The sequence below is a fragment of the Bolinopsis microptera genome, unplaced genomic scaffold (assembly GCF_026151205.1).
Source record: "Bolinopsis microptera isolate Bmic1 unplaced genomic scaffold, MBARI_Bmic_1.0 sca12, whole genome shotgun sequence".
NCBI lineage: Eukaryota > Metazoa > Ctenophora > Tentaculata > Lobata > Bolinopsidae > Bolinopsis > Bolinopsis microptera.
In genome coordinates this window covers 20,554-44,371 of record NW_026971784.1, presented here as the reverse complement: position 1 = coordinate 44,371, position 23,818 = coordinate 20,554, and the positions used below count along the sequence as shown (strand labels likewise).

Genomic DNA, 23,818 nt, shown 5'->3' with positions numbered 1-23,818 from the left:
ACATTCAGAATAAAACGCCACTGAACACAGATTAAATTGTGCATGTGATTTGTGGTCGATTCGGTGCGGTGTTTACAGTTTACGTCAATTCATATTTTGTATATAAACTTCAACCTTAGGACGGACGTGGTATTCTGTCGAATTTTGGTAAAGTACGATGTCCGGATTGATTTACCTCACGACTTAGCAATTTTTCATCCCCCTACTGATAAACGAAAAATACCCTCAATCTAATGGCAAATTAAAAATATAAATAAAATAAAACAGTCCGGCTCATAGTTTTAATTTTATAAATATTTTGGGCGATACTGAACTAAAAATCAAATACGGGTGTTTACCCTCTTATTTTGAAATTCTAGCCGGGTTCTGAGGCTTATTCAAATGTTTTGACAGATTCGAAAATTCAAAAAAGAATTTCTAACTTCGATCTCCCTTTCCCAAGATCGAATTAGATTAGCCCAAAAGGAAACACATTTTAAAAACACTACTAAAGAGCAAGATCACATCCAGTTCGGCAATTCTAAACTGCAAATGGAATATCCAGACTAATTGAATGTCATTTAAGACTGACTAATCAAGTCTAAAGCCTTCCTCATACTCTCTCTACAAGTCGTCATCGTCGTCATCGTCGGGAAGGGCCATGTTCGCCGCGTTATCCAAATCTTGTTCGTACTGTGAATGAAGTAATGAATAATTTAAGGTTTTTTCTTAGATTACCGCCACTTTATTTATATAATCACCTAAGTATTAGCAACAAGTAATTCATTTTAGGACAAAGGATGGGTCCTTATTCAACATACAATACAACAAGTCCGTATGGACTTGAGTGGGATCAAATAAATCAGTGCAGATCGCTTCAATCTTCGCGTTCGTAGAATTAAAATTAACAAATTAGGTGGACATCTGAAATACATACCTGAGCCATGAGATGAGGATCGACTTTGACCTCTGGGGGAGCCAGAGCGGGTGCTTCAACAAACTGTAATCCTGCCTCGCCCGTAATCTTTCGGGCTAACCAAAGGAATGGTTTCTCGAAATTGTAGTTAGATTTGGCACTGATGTCATAGTACTGAAATAGAATTACGTTATCTTGCAACTCATGCATTACTGGGCGGCGCTCAGCCTGTCCCCAGGTAACTCCTGCAACCTCAGGTTACAAAATTATATCTTATACTCGAGTAGGGTTTAGAGAACTAAACATTTAAGAGGTAAAGGAAATTAAAAGTATTTCTAGTATGATATTACGCAGCTAAACACCATACCTGAAGATTCTTCTTTCGGTGGAATGTAATCTGTTTAGCCTTCACTTTCCTGTCCTTGATATCGACTTTGTTTCCACAAAGGACAATGGGCACGTTCTCCAGTACTCTGACCAAGTCCCTGTGCCAACTAGGCACATTTTTGTACGTGACACGAGACGTGACATCGAAGAAGATGATAGCACACTGTCCTCCGATATAGTAACCGTCACGGAGACCTCCAAATTTTTCTTGGCCGGCTGTGTCCCACACGTTGAATCTGACGACACATTCGTTCAATAAATAAGTCTCGTATTTACGTTATCTAAATTGATTTTGTGTATTGAAATTCGAAACCAATCAATCATTAGTCGCAAAATAAATTATTGTCTTATTCCCGAAAGTGATGTTTCATAACATTCGAGTGGAAAAGCATTATATAACAGTCAATTAACTGAATACTCAAATAAATGAGAACAGATGGTATTGGAAATTTCTAACGAATTGCAGACCTGATGGGCCCGAAGTTAGTATAGAACACCAGTGGATGTACTTCAACACCGAGGGTTGCTGAAAATATACGTGTTACAATATTACAGCCACACATACGGTCTATACATTTTATTACACTAAGTATTTCCCGCCTTTATTACATGAATGCGAGAGCGGCTAATAAAATGGCAATAAAGGTCAATGTTTGACCTCCGTATGTAATAATAATGGGCGTAGAGTAAACGTCGGAACAATTTCAAAACAGGGTTGTTTGACACGAAACTTTTATGAATTTGAGATACGGAGGATCCACTGGCTTGGAGTGGATTGAACCGGTCGTTCGCACGCACAAAGCGTATAGGATTAACATTTTTAGCGCGCGTCATCACGAATCGAGAGTGCCGAAAAAGGACCCAATTTTCGGGGGTAAAACGAAGCGCGCCACATTTTGGCGCGCTTTTGTACTGGAGTCAGAAGATCGTCACCTGCGAACTTCGACCCGATTTTAGAACGATGTACATTTTGTGTACTAAGTATTGCAAAATGTATCAAAACACAAACGTTAAAACTTTAACGTGGCTATGAAAACGGAAAATTTGTAAAAGCGCACTTTTTTCACGTTCTCAATTACAAGATCCCAACTGAATTTCAAAAAATGTATCCCATTAGCTATTTGCTATTCATAAGTGACCTCAGGAACACACCAAGGGAAATTTGTTATACATGGCTATGAAAAGTAGTGGCAGATCTTAAGTATACAGTTTTGGAAAAGCCAGTTTTTGAAATCACGATAAATTTCCTCCCCTTTTCAACTGAATCCATAATATATACACAAACTGAATTGAAATTGCTGGCATCTTCTGCTCTACTTCATTGCAACAGTACGATTTCAAGTAGAAACTGTTTAAACTGGCTTTTTATCACACTGAAAAGCCGTCTAACAGGTAATGTCAGTACTCAGCATACAGTGACAAGTGAATGGAAATATACAACTTACCAACGTATTTCTTCTCAAACTCTCCCGTTAAATGACGTTTGACAAATGTTGTCTTTCCAGTACCACCATCACCCACCAACACCAGCTGAAATTATTTTAATGGTCATTCTTTGACATTAGAAACTGCCTCAAGGTTTTATAATCCCTATTAAGTGCTTAATTAATTAGTCAAGTACACAATTCCCCGAATATTTTGAACGGTAGTTAATTGAACTGTTGATAACCTAAAGTTTAAACTGAGCTGTGGTTGTCATGGTGATGATGGCGACCTCCACAACTCAAAATCCACCATCAACATTTTCAACGTCAAGAAACTTCTTTAAAAAAACAATGATAGCCATTAGCCAGAATTTCGGATCAATCTGTACATACCTTGAATTGTGCGACGGGTTCTTGTTTGGTTTCCGACATGATCTCCCTTAAATATTTATATCATCAGACATATGAAACAATATTGACAAAAACCTGATTTACATTTCAGTAATTTAATACAGGGTGGGCCAAAAGTCAGTGTGCAAACGTTGGGTCTTATACCTCCGCCGTGTTTTATATTTGAGAGCTGTTGCTTTGCAGATGGCATACTGTACTTACTGGTTCGAGGATTCCGTCGTCAAAATTTGAAAATTCGAATATTTTAGACCACGCCCATTCAATATTAAAACACCTATATTGTTTTCTCTGAACATGCTGAACGCCTAATTTTTTCAGAGACGGTAGATTATTAAATGTTGCATATGATCTGAAAACATGAGGCAAAACGGATTAGAAATGACGAAGTTATCAAGCATTTTGTGTATCTCGTTAACAAAATTGACTGGGTGATTATGTGACACCGTGACACGACACCTTAATTGGGCACCCTTAACAATTCCCATAATGTTTAACGGGGTAGTTAACGGGGTCACCTTATCACGTGATTAGGTAAACCAATCACCTGATCACACGTAATGAATAAACTCGTTATGCTTCATATCTCGGTCATCTGAGAAGCTACAGTTCTAATTCTTTCAGGACAAACGTAATTCGAATGGCCAAACACAATTCAATAATATTTAGCTTGATCCGACTATCCAAACTATCAAATAAATGTGAAAATGAACCTCCATTTGAAAAAAATGAACGCGAATATTTTTCGAGTTGACAAATTCCTCGAACCAGTGGTGGTACTAAGTCATACCAGAAGGAAGTATTTCAATTGGGCACTCAGTGACTGAGCTATTAAGGCCAACGTTTGCACACTGACTTTTGGCCCACCCTGTAGTTGTATTCATTTTGGTGTCATCCAATTTTCTGAGTGAAATCAAAGATATTATGTCATTAAATGATGAGATATGTAGAAACAACACTTGCAACTTGTTTATTTGTTAACTTGAAAATGTCACGAATTGCTATATTACAAAATACTTTATTCAAATATGGTTAAAAATAAATACAGATTTAAATATTCTCAGTAAAGAGTCGACTCAAAATTAACAAAAAAGTGGTGTATTGAAGTTGCAAATAGTTTTAACCTCAAAATACCCATCTGCAATGCATGATATGAACACTATGCGGATTCTGAATAGTGTTCATATCATGCTCTGCCTACAAATTTATTTTCCCGGAACATGGCTTAAATTAAAATCGTTACACATTATTTACATTTTTGAAAATTTCACATTAATGTAATAATAACTTGTATACAATTTCCTTTTTTCAATTTTCATTTTTTCTTTGTACTGTCAAATCTGTTGAGGGAGAGACTAAGCTGAATTGTCAAGTTTCAACTTTCAGAGATCACTTGCAAATTTGAAAATTAATAAGTTCTGATACTCTTCAAACCGAATATGTGTTCACTTGAGCATAAATAGACTTCTTGAAGTGGAATGTTATGTGTAAATAATTCATCTGTTTACAGGTATCTGTTGTTAATTGGGAGCTGCAGTTGGGCAGGAATTTTGATTAATATAAAATGATCATCCAAATCAGATCATGATAGGAGGCCATGAGGATTTGATCTTTTTAAATGCTTCAGACTTTCAATGTCCTTTGTCATGACAGTTACTCTTTTGGCATGAGATGCCAAGAGATTCAAATCTTCAAAGTAAATCGTCATGTAAATTTCACTAGCCTCATGGAGGCATATCAGGCATTCCTTTGTTACCCTGAAATCCCTGTTCCTGAATGCTGATCCACCATCTTTAACTATTCGCTGTAGTACAGTCCTGACAAATCTGGAAAAGGGAGCACGAGGAATGAGATGATGTACAGATTGTTGGTACTTCACTATTTCTCTGAAGACACGATCTTTCATCCTTTTTTTGGTGGTATTTTCAATAAAGTTCTTACTTTTGCTTTTCTTTTCTTTTCCTCTGTCAGGTATTTTCTTCGTTCTTGCCATTTTCTTTCCTGAAGCAACACTAAGTTACCCTTCTATAAATGTACCCAATTTCATGAGACAATTCGATTTATAACTCTTTAAGGCCAGAGGGGGGGGGGGGTAAGGGGTCAAAAAATTCTACCAAAATATTATTTTCTAAATCGATTTAATTTTTAATGACAAAAACATTGCCGCTATTCACATATTTGTAGCTGATTAACTTTATTTTATAATTGAGGTTAACCGATTTTCACAAAATTGACTATACAACATTGAGGTTAATAAAATTGAGGTTAATATTTTATTACACGCCATAATTTTTTGTTATTTCGGTCAGCAAATGTAAACTCTAAATTTTAGGTTCATAATTGTCAGAAAAAGTAATATCCAAACGTGATTAAATGAGGTTAACCTCGTCTTTTAGATATAGCGAGAATAGATCAAATGATAGAGTTATTATTTTCATCGTAAGTTTACGGTATACACATTTCTAAATAGATGACGTGTTGATTGACTTTCTTTTATCTTGGGAAAATGAAAAAAATGAGGTTAACCAACACATTTTGGTACCGTAGGGAATATACATACGATTCTTATTTATGTAATGTACCACAATATCGAAGTGAGGTATCTATTGGTATCACAATGCCTACAACTATAATCACGTGACAAAGGTGATTCGAACTGACCATATTTTAGTAGAAGATTTTACCCGTAAATGGCTAAAAAATGAGGTTAACCTCTCATTTTTTGAATACCTGACTAATCAATTATATTTTAACCTCAAAAACTTAATCGTTATACTGTGCAAATGTTTTACTACATATATAATAACATATTGATAAACCAATCCCAGTGTTATATGGTCTAAAGCGAGGTTAACAACCAAATTTTAAGTAGTTAGTGTTTACAGGAAGTCTTGGTTAACCTCATTTTTTACAATACAAGGAAATTAACTACTGAAAGTAGCTAAAATCATTTAGGGGACGGCCAGGTCTGATCAAGCAAACGTTATTAAGTTTATAAAAAGTCCTAACTAACGAACTGTGATACATTCCAGTGAATATTCAAAATTTTGAAAACACTAAATTGCATCTATCTCAAAACACATTTTTTGACCTTTCGATTCCTTAGTTGAGAAAACCAGCCACCCCCTGATATTGAGATTTGGTACAGTGGTTCCTTGGACAATTATCCTCATTTATTATGTGACCGATTTTTTTTATTTGACTCGGTTCTCGAATTATGAGGTTAACCAGCTAAATTTTCCGAATTTTTGACATAGTTAACCTCATAATTCAAGAACCGAGTCAAATAACAAAAATCGCTCACATAATAAATGAGGATAATTGTCTAAGGAACCACTGTACCAAACCTCAAGATCAGGGAGTGGCCGGTTTTCTCAACTAAGGAATCGAAAGGTCAAAAAAGTTACAGCCGTTTAAAGATCCAGTTCAACATGTAATTACAGGTAAACCTCAAAATTTAGCGCGCGATATCTCAGGAACGCAAGGTCAGATTTTGATCTGGTTTTTTTCTTCTTGTTTGTCTCCAGCAGCTATTATCAAATATGTGAAAACTAGAAAAGTGCCATTTACCCCCCCCTCTGGCCTTAAGTTGCATCGTAATGAGATAATATGGTCAAAAGATTATTGAAGAGGTACAATATAATAATCAAACTTATAAAAAACAATACAGCTGGACCAAATTTACTTTGGGGGAAATAAAATGGGAGGTTAATTTAGGTGTACACTGGAGGTAAATATAATGGTTTTCAATATTTGAATCCCAGCTATATCACATTGTTTACGAGGTACAGTGTCAGTTACCACCAAAGGTTACAGCTGACAATCACTTAAGCAAAGGTAAACACTGTCATGAGACAATTCGATTTATAAATCTTAAGTTGTATCGTAATGAGATAATATGGTCAAAACTCAAAAGATCATTGAAGAGGTACAATATAATAACGAAACTTATAAACAACAAGCAAAGGTAAACACTTGAATTAGCATCAACAAACAACATATTACCAAAAGAATAGTTCCTCAATAATTAGCTGCACCAAAAATTACTGCACTATTACGACTGTCTCACCTCTTGTTCTTTTAAGGTGTAGAGTAAAACTGTGATATGTACAACTTGTCCTTAATTTATCGGAAGCAATCTCTTGGCTTGGCCCTTCGGATGGAACTAAAGTATCTGTCTGATCATTATAAAAATAGCAGTTCTGTTAACAACTTACACAATTAACTTCTACTGTATGGGTTAATTGAGTGCACATTTTTGCTTGATATCTCAACTTGGCGGCCTAGACTCACTAGTGACTAGAGGTTAGAGCTTCCGCTCAAATTGAAAACGAATAATTTCGATACTCTTTAAACCGAATATGTGTTCACTTGAGCATAAATAGACTTCTTGAAGTGGAATGTGTAAATAATTCATCTGTTTACAGGTATCTGTTGTTAATTGGGAGCTGGGCAGGAATTTTGATCAATATAAAATGATCATCGAAATCAGATCATGATAGGAGGCCATGAGGATTTGATCTTTTTAAATTCTTCAGAATTTCAATGTCCTTTGTCATGATAGTCACTCTTTTGGCATGTTGTGCTAAGAGATTCAAATCTTCAAAGTAAACCGTCATGTAAATTTCACTAGCCTCATGGAGGCATATCAGGCATTCCTTTGTTACCCTGAAATCCCTGTTCTCGAATGCTGATCCACCATCTTCAACTATTCGCTGGAGGACAGTCCTGACAAGTCTAGAAAATGGAGCACGAGGAATGAGATGATCTACAGATTTTTGGTACTTCACTATTTCTCTGAAGACACGATCTTTTATCCTTTTTTTGGTGGTATTTTCAATAACGTTCTTACTTTTGCTTTTCTTTTCTTTTCCTCTGTCAGGTATTTTCTTCGTTCTTGCCATTTTCTTTCCTGAAGCAACACTAAGTTAACCTTCTAGAAATTTACACAATTTCATGAGACAATTCGATTTATAACTCTTTAAGTTGTATCGTAATGAGACAATATGGTCAAAAGATTATTGAAGAGGTACAATGTAATAATGAAACTTATAACTTTATAAACAACAATACAGCTGGACCAAATTTAATTTGGGGAAATAGAATGGGAGGTAACTTTAGGTGTACACAGCTCAGCTACAGGAGGTAAATATGGTTTTAAATTTAGGAATCCCAGCTATGTCACATTGTTTACGAGTTGCAGTGACAGTTACCACCAAAGGTTACAGCTGAAAATCACTTAAGCAAAAGTAGACACTTGAATTAGCAGCAACAAACAACATATTGCCAAACGAATAGTTCCTCAATAATTAGCTGCACCAAAAATTACTGCAGTATTACGACTGTCTCACCTCTTGTTCTTTTAAGGTGTAGAGTAAAACTGTGATATGTACAACTTGTCCTTAATTTATCGGAAGCAATCTCTTGGCTTGGCCCTTCGGATGGAACTTAAGTATCTATGTGATCATTCTAAAAATAGCAGTTTTTATTAACAACTTACATAGATCTGTTCAATAAACTAATAAATTTTAACCATTAATTTAAGGATTTCGTTTATTTTTTGGTAGCAACGAACAAATTTCACAATAATACACGCCCTGTGCTCAGCTAAAATATCATAGGAATCTATGCTATAATTAGTCATAATTGAATGATTGTTTAAGTACTCCTCTCGATTGAGTATGTGTAACTGACAATTTGAATACGCATCAAATCATGTCTAAAAATACAGGGTGGGCCAAAAGTCAGTACCCATACGTTGGGTCTTATACCTCCGCTGTGTTTTACATTTGGGAGTTGTTGCTTTGCAGATGGCATACTGTACCTACCTGTTCGAGGATTTCGTCGCCAAAATTTGAAAATTCGAATATTTTAAACCACGCCCATTCAATATTGAAACACCTATATTGTTCTCTCTGAACATGCTGGATGCTAATTTTTTTAGAGACAGTAGATTATTAAATGTTGCATCTGATTTGAAAAAATTATGTGAAACGGATTTGAAATGACGAAGTTATCAAGCATTTTGTTTATCTCGTTAACAAAATTGACTGGGTGATTATGTGACACCGTGACACGACACCTTAATTGGGCAGCCTCAGCGATTCCCATAATGTTTAACGGGGCAGTTAACGGGGTCACCTTATCACGTGATTAGGTAAGCCAATCACCTGATCACATGTAATGAATAAACTCGTTATGCTTCGTATCTCGGTCATCTGAGAAGCTACAACTCTAAATTTTTCAGGACAAACGTAATTCGAATGGCCAAACACAACTCAATAAAAGTTGGCTCGATCCGACTGTCCAAACTATCAAATAAATGGGAAATGAACCTTAATTTTTTTTAATGAACACGAATATTTTTCGATTTGACAAATTCCTTGAACCAGTGGTGGTAGTAAGTCATACCAGAAAGAATTATTTCAATTGGGCACTCAGTGACTGAGCTATTAAGGCCAACATATGGGTACTGACTTTTGGCCCACCCTGTAGTATTATGTAATCGATCTCCTTGTGGAATCTCGAGTTGGGAGTTTCTTGACAGTGTCTGCCTACGCTACAGATGGTGGATACCAAACACTCCCATCGCCTGCGGGTATGGGAAAACAAGTGATCTTGACCACCTTCTCATCTGTTAGCTAGGGGGCTACTGACCCCCAGTCGGCTGACATCTTGGGTTGTACTGGATGTAACAAGTTTATTATCGGATGTCTACTTATATTTATTATGATATCATTATTCATTGTAATGGCAATAAAATTTAGTAAGTAAGTAAGTAAGTAAAGATTATGACATTACATCATCACAAGTGTCTAAAAAAATATCATTGCACTAAATAGAAAAATAATTCAAATAGATATATTCTTCCATCAACATTAATAATTTATTAAATTCAATTTTATTAATTAATAAAATCGAATGCATTATATATAAATAATTAATTAAAATTTCCCAGTGGAATAAAGATTTATAAAACTTTTCTTTGCCACAAAAGGATGAAACCGAAGATATTCATTATGTGTCTCCTTATTGCTTAAATAACTGTGTCCTTCAATTTTCCCTAAAACTTCGTTCGAAACATTCCAAAAATAAAAATCATTTACACTGTTTTTAGAAATCATTTTTTCTTAAATCCTTCCAACCTAACTTTAAAGCTTAAAACTGTCAAGCAGTTCTTGACATCTGAAGGGAGTTTGTTCCAGTAAGGAATGACTTGCTCCGGAAGAAAAGAAGACTGAAGATTCTCAACTTTAGTTACACTCTTACTACACCTATTGGTTGAAACTAGATTAAGACCAGATCTGCTCATTCTGAACAAACCCGATCCATATTCAGTCAAACCACTAGTTACTTTAAAAGCTTCAATAAGGTCCCCACGTATTCGCCGCTCTGCCAGCGTTGTCAAATTGAGGATATCCAGTCTACGGCTGTACCCAGGTCAATATCATTAAAAATATGTCGTATATTATTATATCTGGGTGAAATATGTCATGGTTTTTATCACCCGATGGGGCATTTTTGGGCCCCACAATGATCCAAATTGGCAGAACCCGATCCAGGGGGACAAAGCCTGCTACAGGCGAGTCCTAGAAAAATTTATTAAAAAATTCTTAACTTTTTTGATATAATTTTTCAAACACAAGGATATTTTTTATATGATATCCCCCGTCAGATATTTAGATCCATGTCAAATATGCGCTCATCTTATCAAATATGCGGGGACGTTTTTCATGTCAAGTTTTGCCTGTAAAATACAGGTAAAAATATGCGCGAACTTTCTCAGATATTTGTAAATCATGACATGATGTCAAGATTTCGGATGTCATGATTTCGGATGTCATGAAAATATCAAAATATTCCCAAAAATTTTTCAAGAAATTTTTTCGAAACATTTTTTTTAAAGGAATTCTGTAATCAACTATTTCTGAAATTAAATTAATTTGTAACAAAATTTAACAATAATTTTGTTATGTCGTGGTTTTCCTTCGAAATATGTCGTATATTAATATGCGAAATATGTAATGATATTGACCTGGGCGGCTGTATGGAAATTTTGTTTTACTTAAAATTTTGTTTGACTTAGTCCCCATGACCCACAACATCAGAGACACAATGGCGAATCTCCTGAGTGAGGTATGTCATGATGTGAAAGTTGAACTCCAGCTACAGAAGGTAAATGAGGGTGACTTTCTCAACCCTAAGACTATAACATGGTCACATTGTGACCAAGCTCAGCTTGATGTATCTGCTAGAGTAAAACAAATTTTAAATAAATAAATAAATAAAGTCAATTTTTACAGCACAGCAATATATATCTAAATATCAGATCCTCTGTAATCATAATGTATAAAAAAAGGAGCTTTTCTCTGTGCTGAAGGATGAATCAAGGCAGATCATGGTTCTGTTAGCAGGCCACCCTAGTTATGGACAATACATATATATAAAATAATTAAATTATAATTTTAAAATTGTGTCAAGATTGAACTAAAACATAACTCAGGGTAAAATAGACGTATTCCCTTCGTCAAATTAACTATTTACAATACTAAACTTAAACGAACTCCGGGTAAAATAAACGTAATCCCTTTGTCAAACTTGCTATTTACAATAAGTTAATAAATTAATACGGTTGAAAATTATTTCATATTCAATAACAATGTAGCATCAATATAATTGATACAAATGAGGAGCATACAGTGAGAATTGCACATAACAGGAGGACTGGAGGTATGGAGCAATAATGATTGACAGTGCACCTTTCCACTGATGTTCCTAATTTCCTGTAATAGCTTAATAGGCATGGAAATACTTTGATTGCAGGGGATAGATTGGATTCACTTATGTACTGAGATAACTTAACCGAAATAACATAACTGCCTAGATACATTGGCTAGTGTTGGGTGGGATCATGAATTTATCGTAAGAGTTATCCCCTTGGTAATTCTCATCAGTTAGCAACATATTCATAAGAGTTTCTTTGTATAACTTAGAAAATTTCTTAACGTCGTCACACTCTCTAAGGGACTTTGGTAATATGTTCCAGGCCTTAGTTCCTAGATAGTTAAACTCCTTGTGAGATCTTGATTTAGGAGTATAAAGATTGCAGTTTTCTGCCTCACGTGATCCACCAGAAATATACGAGAATTTCCCGATAAAATGCTTTGGACATGTTTCATTGATTATACGGTACATATATGAGCTAAGATGAACCTGTCGTCTCAAATGGAGAGGAAGCCATCCCATATTTTTGTATACATTAACCGACCTCTCTCTGATGTTTACATCTAGGGCTATTTTAGCAACCTTTTTGTACATGATATCTAACTCTCCTAGTCGTTTTTTATATGTTCTTGACCAGATGGTGTCTAAGTAGTCAAAATGTGGCAACATAAGTGCATTAGCAAACATCTTCCTGAACTTAAGAGGGAGAAGTTTTTTTGATCTATACATAGCACCAATTCTTTTGGATATCTTTTTCTTAATGTTATCAATATGTTCATTAAATGTCAATCTGCTGTCAACTATAAGTCCAAGGTACTTATGGGATTTAGTTTCACAGATTACCAAAGTAAGGTCATCACAAATTTCAACAAGGATGGCATCAAGGTTAGGCTTAGAGTCAAGGATCATTAGTTTTGTTTTTTCATTATTCAGGGATAGTTTATTAGCCTGAAGCCATCTGATAACTAATTTCAACTCTTGTTTGATGTTACCATAGTTTCCTCTAGATATATTGTCAAAATATAATGCACCGTCATCAGCAAATAGATAAGGTTTAGAAAATAGGCATGCATTAGGCAGGTCATTGATAAAAATGCTGAATAGAATTGGTCCTAATATACTTCCTTGAGGCACTCCAGAGTTCAATGAATGTAAACTGCTTATCCTACTCCCAACTCTAGTTTGCTGTAATCTATCTGTGAGGAAGCTCCTAAACCAGCTCAATGCAGTATCTTTTATTCCATAATGCTTCAGCTTTTGAATGAGAATATCATGGTTAACAGTATCAAATGCCTTTCTGATGTCCAGGAAGATAATTGCAGGATGCTTGGCACTGTTCTTAGCAGTAAATATACGATCAAACAGATCTAACATGAGATAAGTTGTAGAGTGATCTTTACGGAAACCATATTGATGCTCTGAAAGTATTCCCTTTTCATCAAGATATTGAGTCAGTTGGGAGTTCACACAAAATTCGATGCACTTTCCAAGAATCGGTAAAATTGAGATTGGTCGATAATTACTAGGATTCTCAGTATCACCATCCTTATGGATTGGGGTGACTTTTGCAACCTTGCAGCTGTTTGGCATGATGCCACTGGATAAACTCAAATTTACAAGATGTGTTAATGGAGCAATAAATGCAGGTAAAATTTGTCTAAACACTCTCAATGGTATATGATCATTAGTGGATTTGCTACAAGGGATACTTGCCACATAGTCTAAGATATTGGACTCAGTTATTTCAGTAAAGCTATTCAAGCTGGTCTCGTTGTCAATCTGCTCATTTTGTAGATAAGATAGAAATTCATTTTCATTTTCCAGCTGCACTTCTGCTTGGATCTTTGGACCTATTTCAGCAAAATATTTATTGGTGGTTTCAGCATCAAGATTGTTATTGATATTGTTAGCTTTAACAGGCAGATTTGATGCTGTCTTTATCGTTTTCCATACACCCTTTAGATCATTCATGGCACACTTGGCTTTCAGTTCTGTTGCTAAGTTAGTCTTCCTATTAATTCTAGACAAATAGGTTGAATAGTTTCTCTGCCGTTTATATGCCATCCATAATGAGTCACATTTATTACAGTGTATAAGACCATTTGGATGTATACGTCTGTTCTTGTTGTGTGTTAAAAATTTACGGTAAAGTTGTTAATCTTATATACCATTTACAGGATGGCAGAAACTCCAGGAGGCTTTGTCTGACTTGATTTGTATTCCTCGTTTGAAGTTTATGTTTCTATCATCCACTAGTGTTACTGTCTCACTTTATTGAATTAAAAGTGATAGCAGGAAATGTCGGAAAATCAAGTGAACAGTAGTGGACCACCTATCCCTAAGTTAGGAGATTCTTATCTTTTGTTCAAGAAAGAAGTGAAATTGTGGTCGGCAACCACATTGATCGAAGAAAAGCGTCAAGCAGGATGTATTGTTTTTATGTTACCTCAGAAGGCTAAGTCTGAGGCAGTGGAAGTTCCACTTGAAGTATTACAAAATGGCAGAACAGACACAGTAGAAGGTGCTGAAGTAAAGACATCGGGATTAGACTGCCTCCTGGAGGTCCTTGATGGAATTTATCTTGAAGATTTGGCTAAGGAAAAGTTCAAGACTTATGACATGTTCAGAAAGTTAAGTCGGGAAGGAAGCCAAGATGTCAAGGAGTTTATTTCGTCATTCGAAAAAGTTGTAAAACGAATGGAAGAGCATGATATTAAGCTTCCACAACCTGTTCTAGCGTATGAATTACTTAGAAGTTGTAATGTTAGTGATTACAAGTATTCTGTTGCCATTACTATGTGTGGCGACTTAACATACACTAACATGAAAGAAACGATAAAGAAGATCACAACTATGAAAGATCCAGAAAGTTCACACCAGAGAATGATTGGTGTAGTTAAAGAAGACTCTACATTTTATACTGGTAACTCCTGTATTGAAAATCAGTTTAATATGTATGATGAATACGAAAATGAAAATGAAGTACTGAATGCTCAGGAAATGGAGCAGCATGCATATTACAGCCAAGGAAGAAGTGGCTATTCGGGAAGAGGATACCGGGGATATGGCTTTAGAAGAGGAAATGGTAGAGGAGCCAGAGGATACCGACAACAGAATCAACAGCAGGAAAGTCAACATCAGGTAGCTGCGGGTGTCAGAAGTGACAGAAAAATGAACCCAACAGACAAATATGGGCGGCATTTTACTTGTAATGTTTGCAAGTCGATTTACCACTTTTCTAGAGATTGTCCAGAACGCCGCAGAATAAACAAAAGTGGAAATCAGGTAACGAGTGAGAATGTAAATCTCTTTATGAATGCTCCTGCCCAAGAAGAGAACTCAAATGTTATGGACCAATTTACCAGTGACAACTTTGGGTTAGCAGTTCTTGACAGTGGATGCAACAAAACGGTTTGTGGAAAGGAATGGTTGAAAGTCTATCTTCAGTCGCTGTCTCCAGAAGATTTCATTAAGGTGTGCTATGAAGAGAAACATGTATCGTTTAAATTTGGAGATAATGCACCATCAAAGTCAAGGACATGCTGCACATTCCCAGCCGTTGTATGTGACAAACAGGTGAACATTGTGGCACAAGTTGTTGATGATCAGATTCCATTACTGATTAGCAAACAGTCAATGAAAGATGCTAGAATGGTATTGGACTTTGGAGATGACACAGTGAAGGCTTTTGGTGTAAAGCAGAAAATCATCTTCAATGAATCAGGACACTGTAGCATCCCTCTGAGCAAGAATACTATCCATCAACAAGTCTGCTTATGTAAATCAGGAGAGGAAATTGTAAACCTGACCATGGAAAGTACTGACAAAAGAAAGATAGCGATTAAGCTACATAAGCAATTCGCCCATCCCCCACCTGAAAAGTTAAAGTCACTCTTAAGAACAGCAGGACAGCTTACCAAGGAAATTGCTCGAGAGATTGACACAGTATCGTCTAACTGTGATGTGTGCAAGAGATACAAGCGACCGAATAATCGTCCAGTAGTCTGTATGCCTTTAGCCAAAGACTTCAATGATACCGTTGCCATGGATATTAAGGTGTACGACAAGAATAAAAACATTTACATCCAGCACATGATTGACCATAAAACCAGATTCTCTGCTGCAAAAGTTATCAGGTCAAAAGACAAGGAAACCATTGTGGAAAGTGTCTTTACACACTGGATCAACACTTTTGGACCACCGAAGAAGTTCATGAGTGACAATGGAGGGGAATATGTTAACAAAAGTTTTGTTGACCTCTGTGAGAAATTCGACGTTCATATCATCACTACTGGAGCTGAAGCACCTTGGAGCAATGCCCTTGTAGAACGGCACCATGCCCTTTTGTCTAACAGTATGATAAAGATCATGGAAGATACTAAATGCTCAGTTGAAGTTGCTTTAGCATGGGCCTGTCATGCCAAGAACACTTTGGCAAATGTAAATGGTTTCTCGCCATATCAGTTAATCTTTGGCAAAAATCCATCTCTCACTTCTATTGATGATCCCTATGCTAGTCCAACGATTGTTGAAGATGAGAGTCCAAGTGAAACTGTTGCCAAGAACATCTCTGCCATCTACAGTGCTCGAAAAAGAATGATGGAAAGCGAAGCTAGTGAGATGATCAGACGAGCCATTAGATCAAAAACTAGAGAAGTGTACACTGATGAGATACAGTCGGGTGATATGGTATACTACAAAAGAAATGATGATAAGCGATGGCGAGGACCAGGAACAGTTATAGGTGTGGACAAGAAAGTTGTAGTTGTAAGACATGGTGGGTATATTGTTCGATGCCACCGGATTCATGTTGTCAATGTAAATGAACTGTACTCAAAAGATGTTTCCGAAGTAAGTGGGACCGATCCACCAGATGAGCCTAATCCCACTGTTGAAGAATTTTACAATGCAACTCAAATGCTGAAAAATGATGTTCTGTTGAACGCTTTCGATATTGCTCCTGCTGAAGAGGATGATAATAATACTGCAAGCACAGATAATATACCACAAAGCAACGAAACTAATGTAGAGGAATCAATGTCTACAAAGGAGCAGAAGTTCTGCAAAGCTAAGTCAAAGTATGAGAAGAAGAAGGTCAGTATCGAAGTGTTAAACACTGACCCCTATAAGTCACAGAAGACTGACGAAATCGAAAAATGGAAGCAAAACAATGTGTATGAAGAGGTTGAGGCTCACGAAGTAGATGATCAGTTTGTCCCCATTTCGACAAGGTGGGTCACAAATGACAATGGTCATAAGAAAAAGGCCCGTTTGGTAGCTCGAGGTTTTGAGGAAATTCCTCTTGATAGTACCGAAAGAGTCAGTCCTACTTGTCGAAAAGAATCTCTAAGACTTCTATTCACAGTAGCAGCATCAATGAAGTGGCCTATTCATTCTCTTGATATAACCTCAGCATTTCTACAAGGTAAACCAATTGAGCGACTAGTTTATCTTACCCCTCCAAAGGAATGCTATAAACCAGGAATACTGTGGAAGCTGAACAAATGTGTTTATGGACTGTCAGATGCTGCAAAGATGTGGTACAGAAATGTAAAAGACCACAGTGAACAAGCTGGTTTAAGGAAATGTTTATATGATGATGCTCTGTTCTTTTCAAGAGTTGACAAAGAAGATCTTGCAGGAATAATGACTGTACATGTAGATGACTTCATCTATGCAGGGACCAAAGGTTTTGAGTCTAATATTCACAAAGATGTGCTGCATGGATTTGAGATTAAGTCACAGGAAGCATCGCGATTCACATATCTTGGACTTGAGGTGGAACAAGATCCAATCTCATATGAAATCACTGTTGGACAGTCAGATTATATCAGTGCTTTAAAGACCATAGGACTATCAAGTAACAGAAGAAGCCAGAAAACACATGCTCTGACTCACGAAGAGTATGTACAGTACAGATCAGGTGTTGGACAACTTATCTGGTTATCTGTCCAAACCAGACCAGATATTTCGTTTGATGCTTGTCAGTTGAGCAATAATCTGAAAGATCCCAACGTCTCAGACATAATGCTTCACAACAAGATAGTCAAAAAGCTTAAAACTGATGAAGATGCCCCACTGACCTTCAGAGAACTGCCTAACATAAAGAATGGAGTAAGACTACTTACATACTGTGATGCATCGTTTGGAAATCTTAGTAACAATGGTAGTCAGTGTGGGTATCTGATACTTATTTCGGATAAAGATGGTAGAGTCAAAAACCCTGTCTGTTGGAAATCTGTAAAGTTGGACAGAGTCTGTTACAGTACTTTAGCCGCTGAAAGCCTTGCACTCCTGAAAGCGGCTGATCACACCATTTTTATTCAGCAAACACTACAACAAATACTGGGAGATTCTTTAAATGTGACCATAGACTGTTTTATTGACAATAAAGGACTTCTAGAGCTTGTACAGAAGACAAAGGACCCCATTGAAAAAAGACTGATAGTTACCATGGCATCACTAAGGGAAATGGTTGAGAAGGGTGAAATAACTGTTAACTTTATGCCCTCAAGGACGATGCCTGCTGATGTTTTGACTAAGAGAGGGCCTAGTTCTCAAAGTCTGCGTATGTGTTTTGAGAGGGACTAGTATTTTTAAAGAGTGAACATCGAATTTATTTTTTATTTATGGATTTATCATTTATATTTTTAGCTTTTTCATACATTTTAATGTCATTTTTGTTTTGAGTCAGAATCTTTATTTTTTACTTTTGCAGATTAGTTTTTAAAATCAGTGCGTGTGAGTTTCATGGGATTTTTAAAGTGCAAACTAAGTTATTTGACTAGTTTTGCTATGTTTATAAAAATGTTTACTTAAAAAAAAAAAAAAAAAAAAAAAAAAAAAAAAAATAATAATAATAATAATAATTTAAAGACCGAAGTCCCGGCCAATAGCCTGGTTCCCCTGGGTTGTTGTAAAATGATAATATAAAAATCCGAAGTCCCGGTCAGTAACCTGAACTGTGTTTAGTATAACTGAAAAAAAAAAAAAATGAAAAAAAAAAAAAAAATGAAAAGGGGATATATATTAGTCAGTTGAGACACCTGTTTAACCTCCCTCTGAAGTCCTCCTTTATGAGGCAGCCTTTTAGCCTGCATAACTCTTTGTGGAGCTGGTATTGATTTGTTTGTTTTGGTTCATTACCACTGGCTTTTAAGTTAGTTGAGAGGATTGCATAATCTATCCTCATATCACACCCATCTCATTTAATCATCATTCACATATGGCCATTTATACACAGAAGAAAGAAGATTTATAAAGATCTACAGAAGAAGCATTTCTAAACAGCTGCCAACGCCTAACGAATAAGTTCTCCTGCTACATGTTCTGGTATCCGTGAAGATCGCCTAATAAAGCCGGATACCGTGAAGAAACAGAAAGAAAAACTAAAAGAGGACTGATGTTAATCTTATATACCATTTACAGGATGGCAGAAACTCCAGGAGGCTTTGTCTGACTTGATTTGTATTCCTCGTTTGAAGTTTATGTTTCTATCATCCACTAGTGTTACTGTCTCACTTTATTGAATTAAAAAAAGTTTCCCTTTCAATTTCTTACTATCTAAAAATTCTGGAGATGGCTTATGGATGTAATCACTATGGCACTTAATTTGTTTAATTGGACAGAAGTGATCATAGTAGTGATCAATATGTTCGTTTAAACCATCAACTGCATCATTCAGACTAGTTGAATCTATTATCGGTCTATAATCACAGGTTTCCAAAAATTCTTTAAGAGCAGTAACATTCATTTTGCTGTGATCTCTTATTAGTAACTTCTTGAATTTTGAGGCCTTATGCACATTGAAATCGACAATGAACTTTACGACCTGATGATCTCCTATACAATCATCAAGGACTTTGCAGTCAAGAAACTTGGAGTAAGTGTTTGTTATGACAACATCGATTGTGGTCTTTGTGATTCTGTTTCCTAGTTTAGCAATGCGGGTAATATCCTGAACTACCTGTACCATTCCAAACATTTTCATTGTAATGTCTAATTTCTTATAGTTCATACTGCTGATGTTGTTTTGGTCTACATTTACATCACCCAGCCAAATAACATTCTTACTTCCTATACTCATCATGCAGTCTGTCATATAATCTAAAAATTTGTCAAGAGGACTAAACAACTCAGATCTGTAGAAACAGCAGATGAAAATATTGCAATCTGTAAGATGGATCCAAATAGCCTCGATTTGGTCATATTGCAAAACTAAGTTTAGTTGAATCATTTTAAACTTTATGTGCTCACTGATGAGAATGCCACATCCCCCATGACCATTGTCGTTAGGACGGTCTTTGCGGATAAAAGTAAAATTCTTGGGTAGGTTTAGACTGGCTGAGTCAATATCCGACTTAAGATTTGTTTCATTCAGGCATAAAACATCTAATTTCTCTTTCCAGATTAGATCTTGGATTTCAAGACATTTTGGCATACCTGTTAGTCCTCCCTGCATGTTGCAATGTCCCACTGCAAGCTTTTTGGCATGGTATGAAACTGTGATTTTACTAATGCACGGGTTAATGCAAGAACTGCTGTGAGAGCATGAAAATTTTTCCAATTTATGCTGCTATAAACTTGTCAGAATAAGATAAATTGCAGAACTGGCAAATTTGTATGAGATAATAACAAAACTTTCTAAAACTTCAATAAACATGAGGAACAATGTGTAATTATCCCTTATCTAGAATCTAGATGAAATAAATGTTAACAATCTTTCTGAAAATTCAAACTTGCTTATGGGCCCAATACTTCAGAAATTTAGCAAGTCGAATAACACCGCTTGTATTGAGGTGACAGTTATCAGATATTTTTGCAGATGGTCTGGCAAAATAAAATTCTTTCCTGAATCCACTTCTATTATAGTTAAATAAATTATGGGTGCTAATGTAATTAAAACAAGAATCTTTGCTACACATATCCTTAATAATCTTATTCAGCTCTGCCACAACATCATTGCGGCCTTTTGTACTCCTGGGAAGAATATTGAGAACATTAATTGTTGCATTCGGATACACTGACTTGAGATAATTTAAGAGATTACTAATGTCACCCGCTGCATCCTTCAGTGACTTTGAGCCAAAATAGACTGTGTTCACATTATTAGTTCCTGTCATAATATAAATAATAGATGGGGATGGAACGGAGTGTAGGTCAGTTTTTAGTTTATTTAACATTACTTTGGCATCAGCCCCAGGATAAAACAGTTTACTAGCACTAACAGTGGACGATGATAACTTGTCCGCATCAAGAAACCTGAACATAGAGCTGCTTATGAATAGGACAGACTTTTGTGAAGCTTTGGCTGGCTGTTTGCAAACTGAGAGTGCAGGTGAAGAAGAGTCTGTCAGTTTGTGTCCTGAATGAGGGATGGGTGGGGGCGGTGAACGCAGACCAAACTCAGTTGACTGAGTGATCCTAGGGGGCTTCATCAGTCTTAAGGTGATGCTGATCCGGGGTTCATCACACATTTCGTCTGGCAGTATCTCATGTTGAAAGTCAGCCTGAGACAATTTGGACATGATGAAGACATCTCCATGCTGAAGCTGCACAGAGCCAACAACTTCATTGCTGCCGTTTGATCTAATTTGCAGTGTTCTCGTCGCACCAAGTGAAATGGTTACAATATCAGAGTGTTCTACAATACATGATTCAGAATCGCTATGAGCTGGCATGAACTCTGCTCCAGTTTCATATAGATTGACGAGAATACTATTGTGTCTGAAATTGGGTAATATCACATTAATGTAGGAGCTGAGTTTAGCAAGGTAGGAATCATTGTGTACACTTTTTGGGTCATGTGTTGCACCTGAATACTCATAGGGAAAGTCACCAAAATAAACCGATTTCCTGTTTTTAAAACCGTGACTGAACTCAAGTTCTTCCATTAATAGATCAAGTGAAAATTTAGAGAATGGACCATCATCTAGTAGGGTAACTGGTTTCACTGGTGATGGGGAACAAGTTACAGATATATTCATTGGCCCCGGTGTTATAGGATCGTAGACAGGGGCAGGGACCAAGTTTGGATATTTGTCTCTGGGCTTAGGGGTGTTGATCCGTGATTCACCAGTAGCAGTAGATACAGGGAGATCAGACACATCATCCTCGTCTGCCATAACCTCGTTAACAACAATCTCACTGATAACAATCTCGTTTCCAACAACCTCCTGTGGAACAACCTTGTCCACGTCATCGTTGTCAACAAACAAACTGTCCGATACAACATCTTCCACAACAATGTCATCTACATCAAACGCTTCTACTTGATTGATAACAACGTGTGACTGAGGGGTAATGGTTATGATCTCACATTCAATCTCCTCTGATAAGTTCGGCAGCAAATTTTCACACTTAAAACTCTGTTCTTGTATTTGAGTTTGATCTGATATGAGACTATCATTGTACTGAGCAATGAGATCACTAGTTCTGATAATTTCATTCAATAAAGACAACTTTTTTTCTAAAAAGTCAATCTTGATGTCTTTTGACAGACAATTGTTACAGTTCTCTGATTTTTCAGACTGGAATGAAAAGTTCAAATGTTCTAAAGGGCGCTCACAAAAGTGGAGACTAATGTCTGAGCTCTGATTATTTGACATAGTTATATTATCAAGAGTTCAATGTTCAGAAGCACAATAAACACTGTAAACGCAATACCTTCAGTCCAGATAGTAGTTTTGATGAGAATAGTTTTGATGAGAAGGAGGAGGATGAGTAATCTTCAAGTACACTCACAGCAGTCCTTTGCACGTCAACACTTACGCTCGTCTATCATATCTCATACCTCAATAAATGTAATAGATTTGTAGTGTTGTAATTAGTTTAAAACAAATTAGTAAAACAAATTTTATTTTATACCCACAATCAATTCATATTTAGTTCAAATATTTAAAGTCAAAATAACCATTTCACATAAGTGGTTATATTATAATAAAATAATTTGTGATAAATTAATAAATTAATTTACACTCAAAAATGAACAAAATATACACAATTTTTACCTAGTGCAACACTGGTTCAGCGCGCGGCTGATCGAAAAAGTTTGATTTGATTTACTAACTACAGTGTACAGCGTACATGAAAAAATTACTTACTGAATCTTTTAATACTAGACACATTTTAATTCAGATGTTGTTCAATGAGTTAGCCACAAAAATGTTCAAATTATGTAGGAGGGTAAAGGACACAATTGCTAGTAGTGCTTCTTTGTGCCCGTTGACTACAATGAACATTTTGCGGAGTTTCTCCAGACGGCTTTTATTGGAGTGCGTGTTATTTACTTGGTTATGCACAAGCCAGGCCAACATTTTGTTTTTGTGTCAGCCGTGCTACCAGGTTGCAGAGTATTATAAACACTAAACAATTATACACTATACAAATTTGCTAATACAATATCATGCAGAGTCCGATCTAGCTGCAAACGTCAGACACCACAGTTCAGCCGCCAAGTACCGTTTAAGTGAACACCGAAACACGAGGTTTAGGTGTCATTTTGTAAATCACTTTATGGATGGATAATTCAGTAATTGTTGAAGAAAATTACAGTCACTGCCACCTATAGCGTTATGTCATGGGTCTGATTAACGGCCAAGAATAAACGTACGTGCGCGCTTAAGAAACCCGCGCAAATGTTGAGGTAGGGAGTAGCTGCGGCGCGCTTTTAACATACATTACGTATAGCGCCGTACGGAAACGGCAATATTTAAGTAATTAAGTATTTGTTTACATAAATTCCACGTTTTTATCAATAATCTAGCATGGTCCAAAACTGTTAAAGTTGTCATTATGCCACTCATTATCGAACCTGCTTTGGGCATCTAGAAGAGATCGGTTTAGCCTTGATTTGATTGAGTTACAGGATGTGTTCACAAGAGTATGGAGTCCATTTGATAAGAACTTTCTTGACATAAGGGTTCCACACCCAAATTGCTTAAATCAAACAGCATAAAAACTCTTCAAGACGTATATGAAG

The 23,818-nt window shown here is 36.3% G+C and overlaps 1 protein-coding gene across 1 annotated transcript; it reads right to left on the bottom strand.

Moving 5' to 3' along the window:
* Window positions 1–229: 229 nt before the first annotated feature.
* LOC134825687 (GTP-binding nuclear protein Ran-like) lies at window positions 230–22,654 on the bottom strand. The gene is made up of 7 exons (XM_063837892.1): window positions 22,631–22,654; window positions 3,100–3,145; window positions 2,728–2,812; window positions 1,751–1,808; window positions 1,263–1,518; window positions 917–1,069; window positions 230–672 (listed from the first exon to the last, which is right to left on the bottom strand). Exons 2-7 carry the CDS (start codon window positions 3,136–3,138, stop codon window positions 604–606), a joined length of 660 nt encoding a protein of 219 aa, XP_063693962.1. The 5' UTR covers window positions 3,139–3,145; window positions 22,631–22,654; the 3' UTR covers window positions 230–603.
* Between the last annotated feature and the right edge of the window lie 1,164 nt (window positions 22,655–23,818).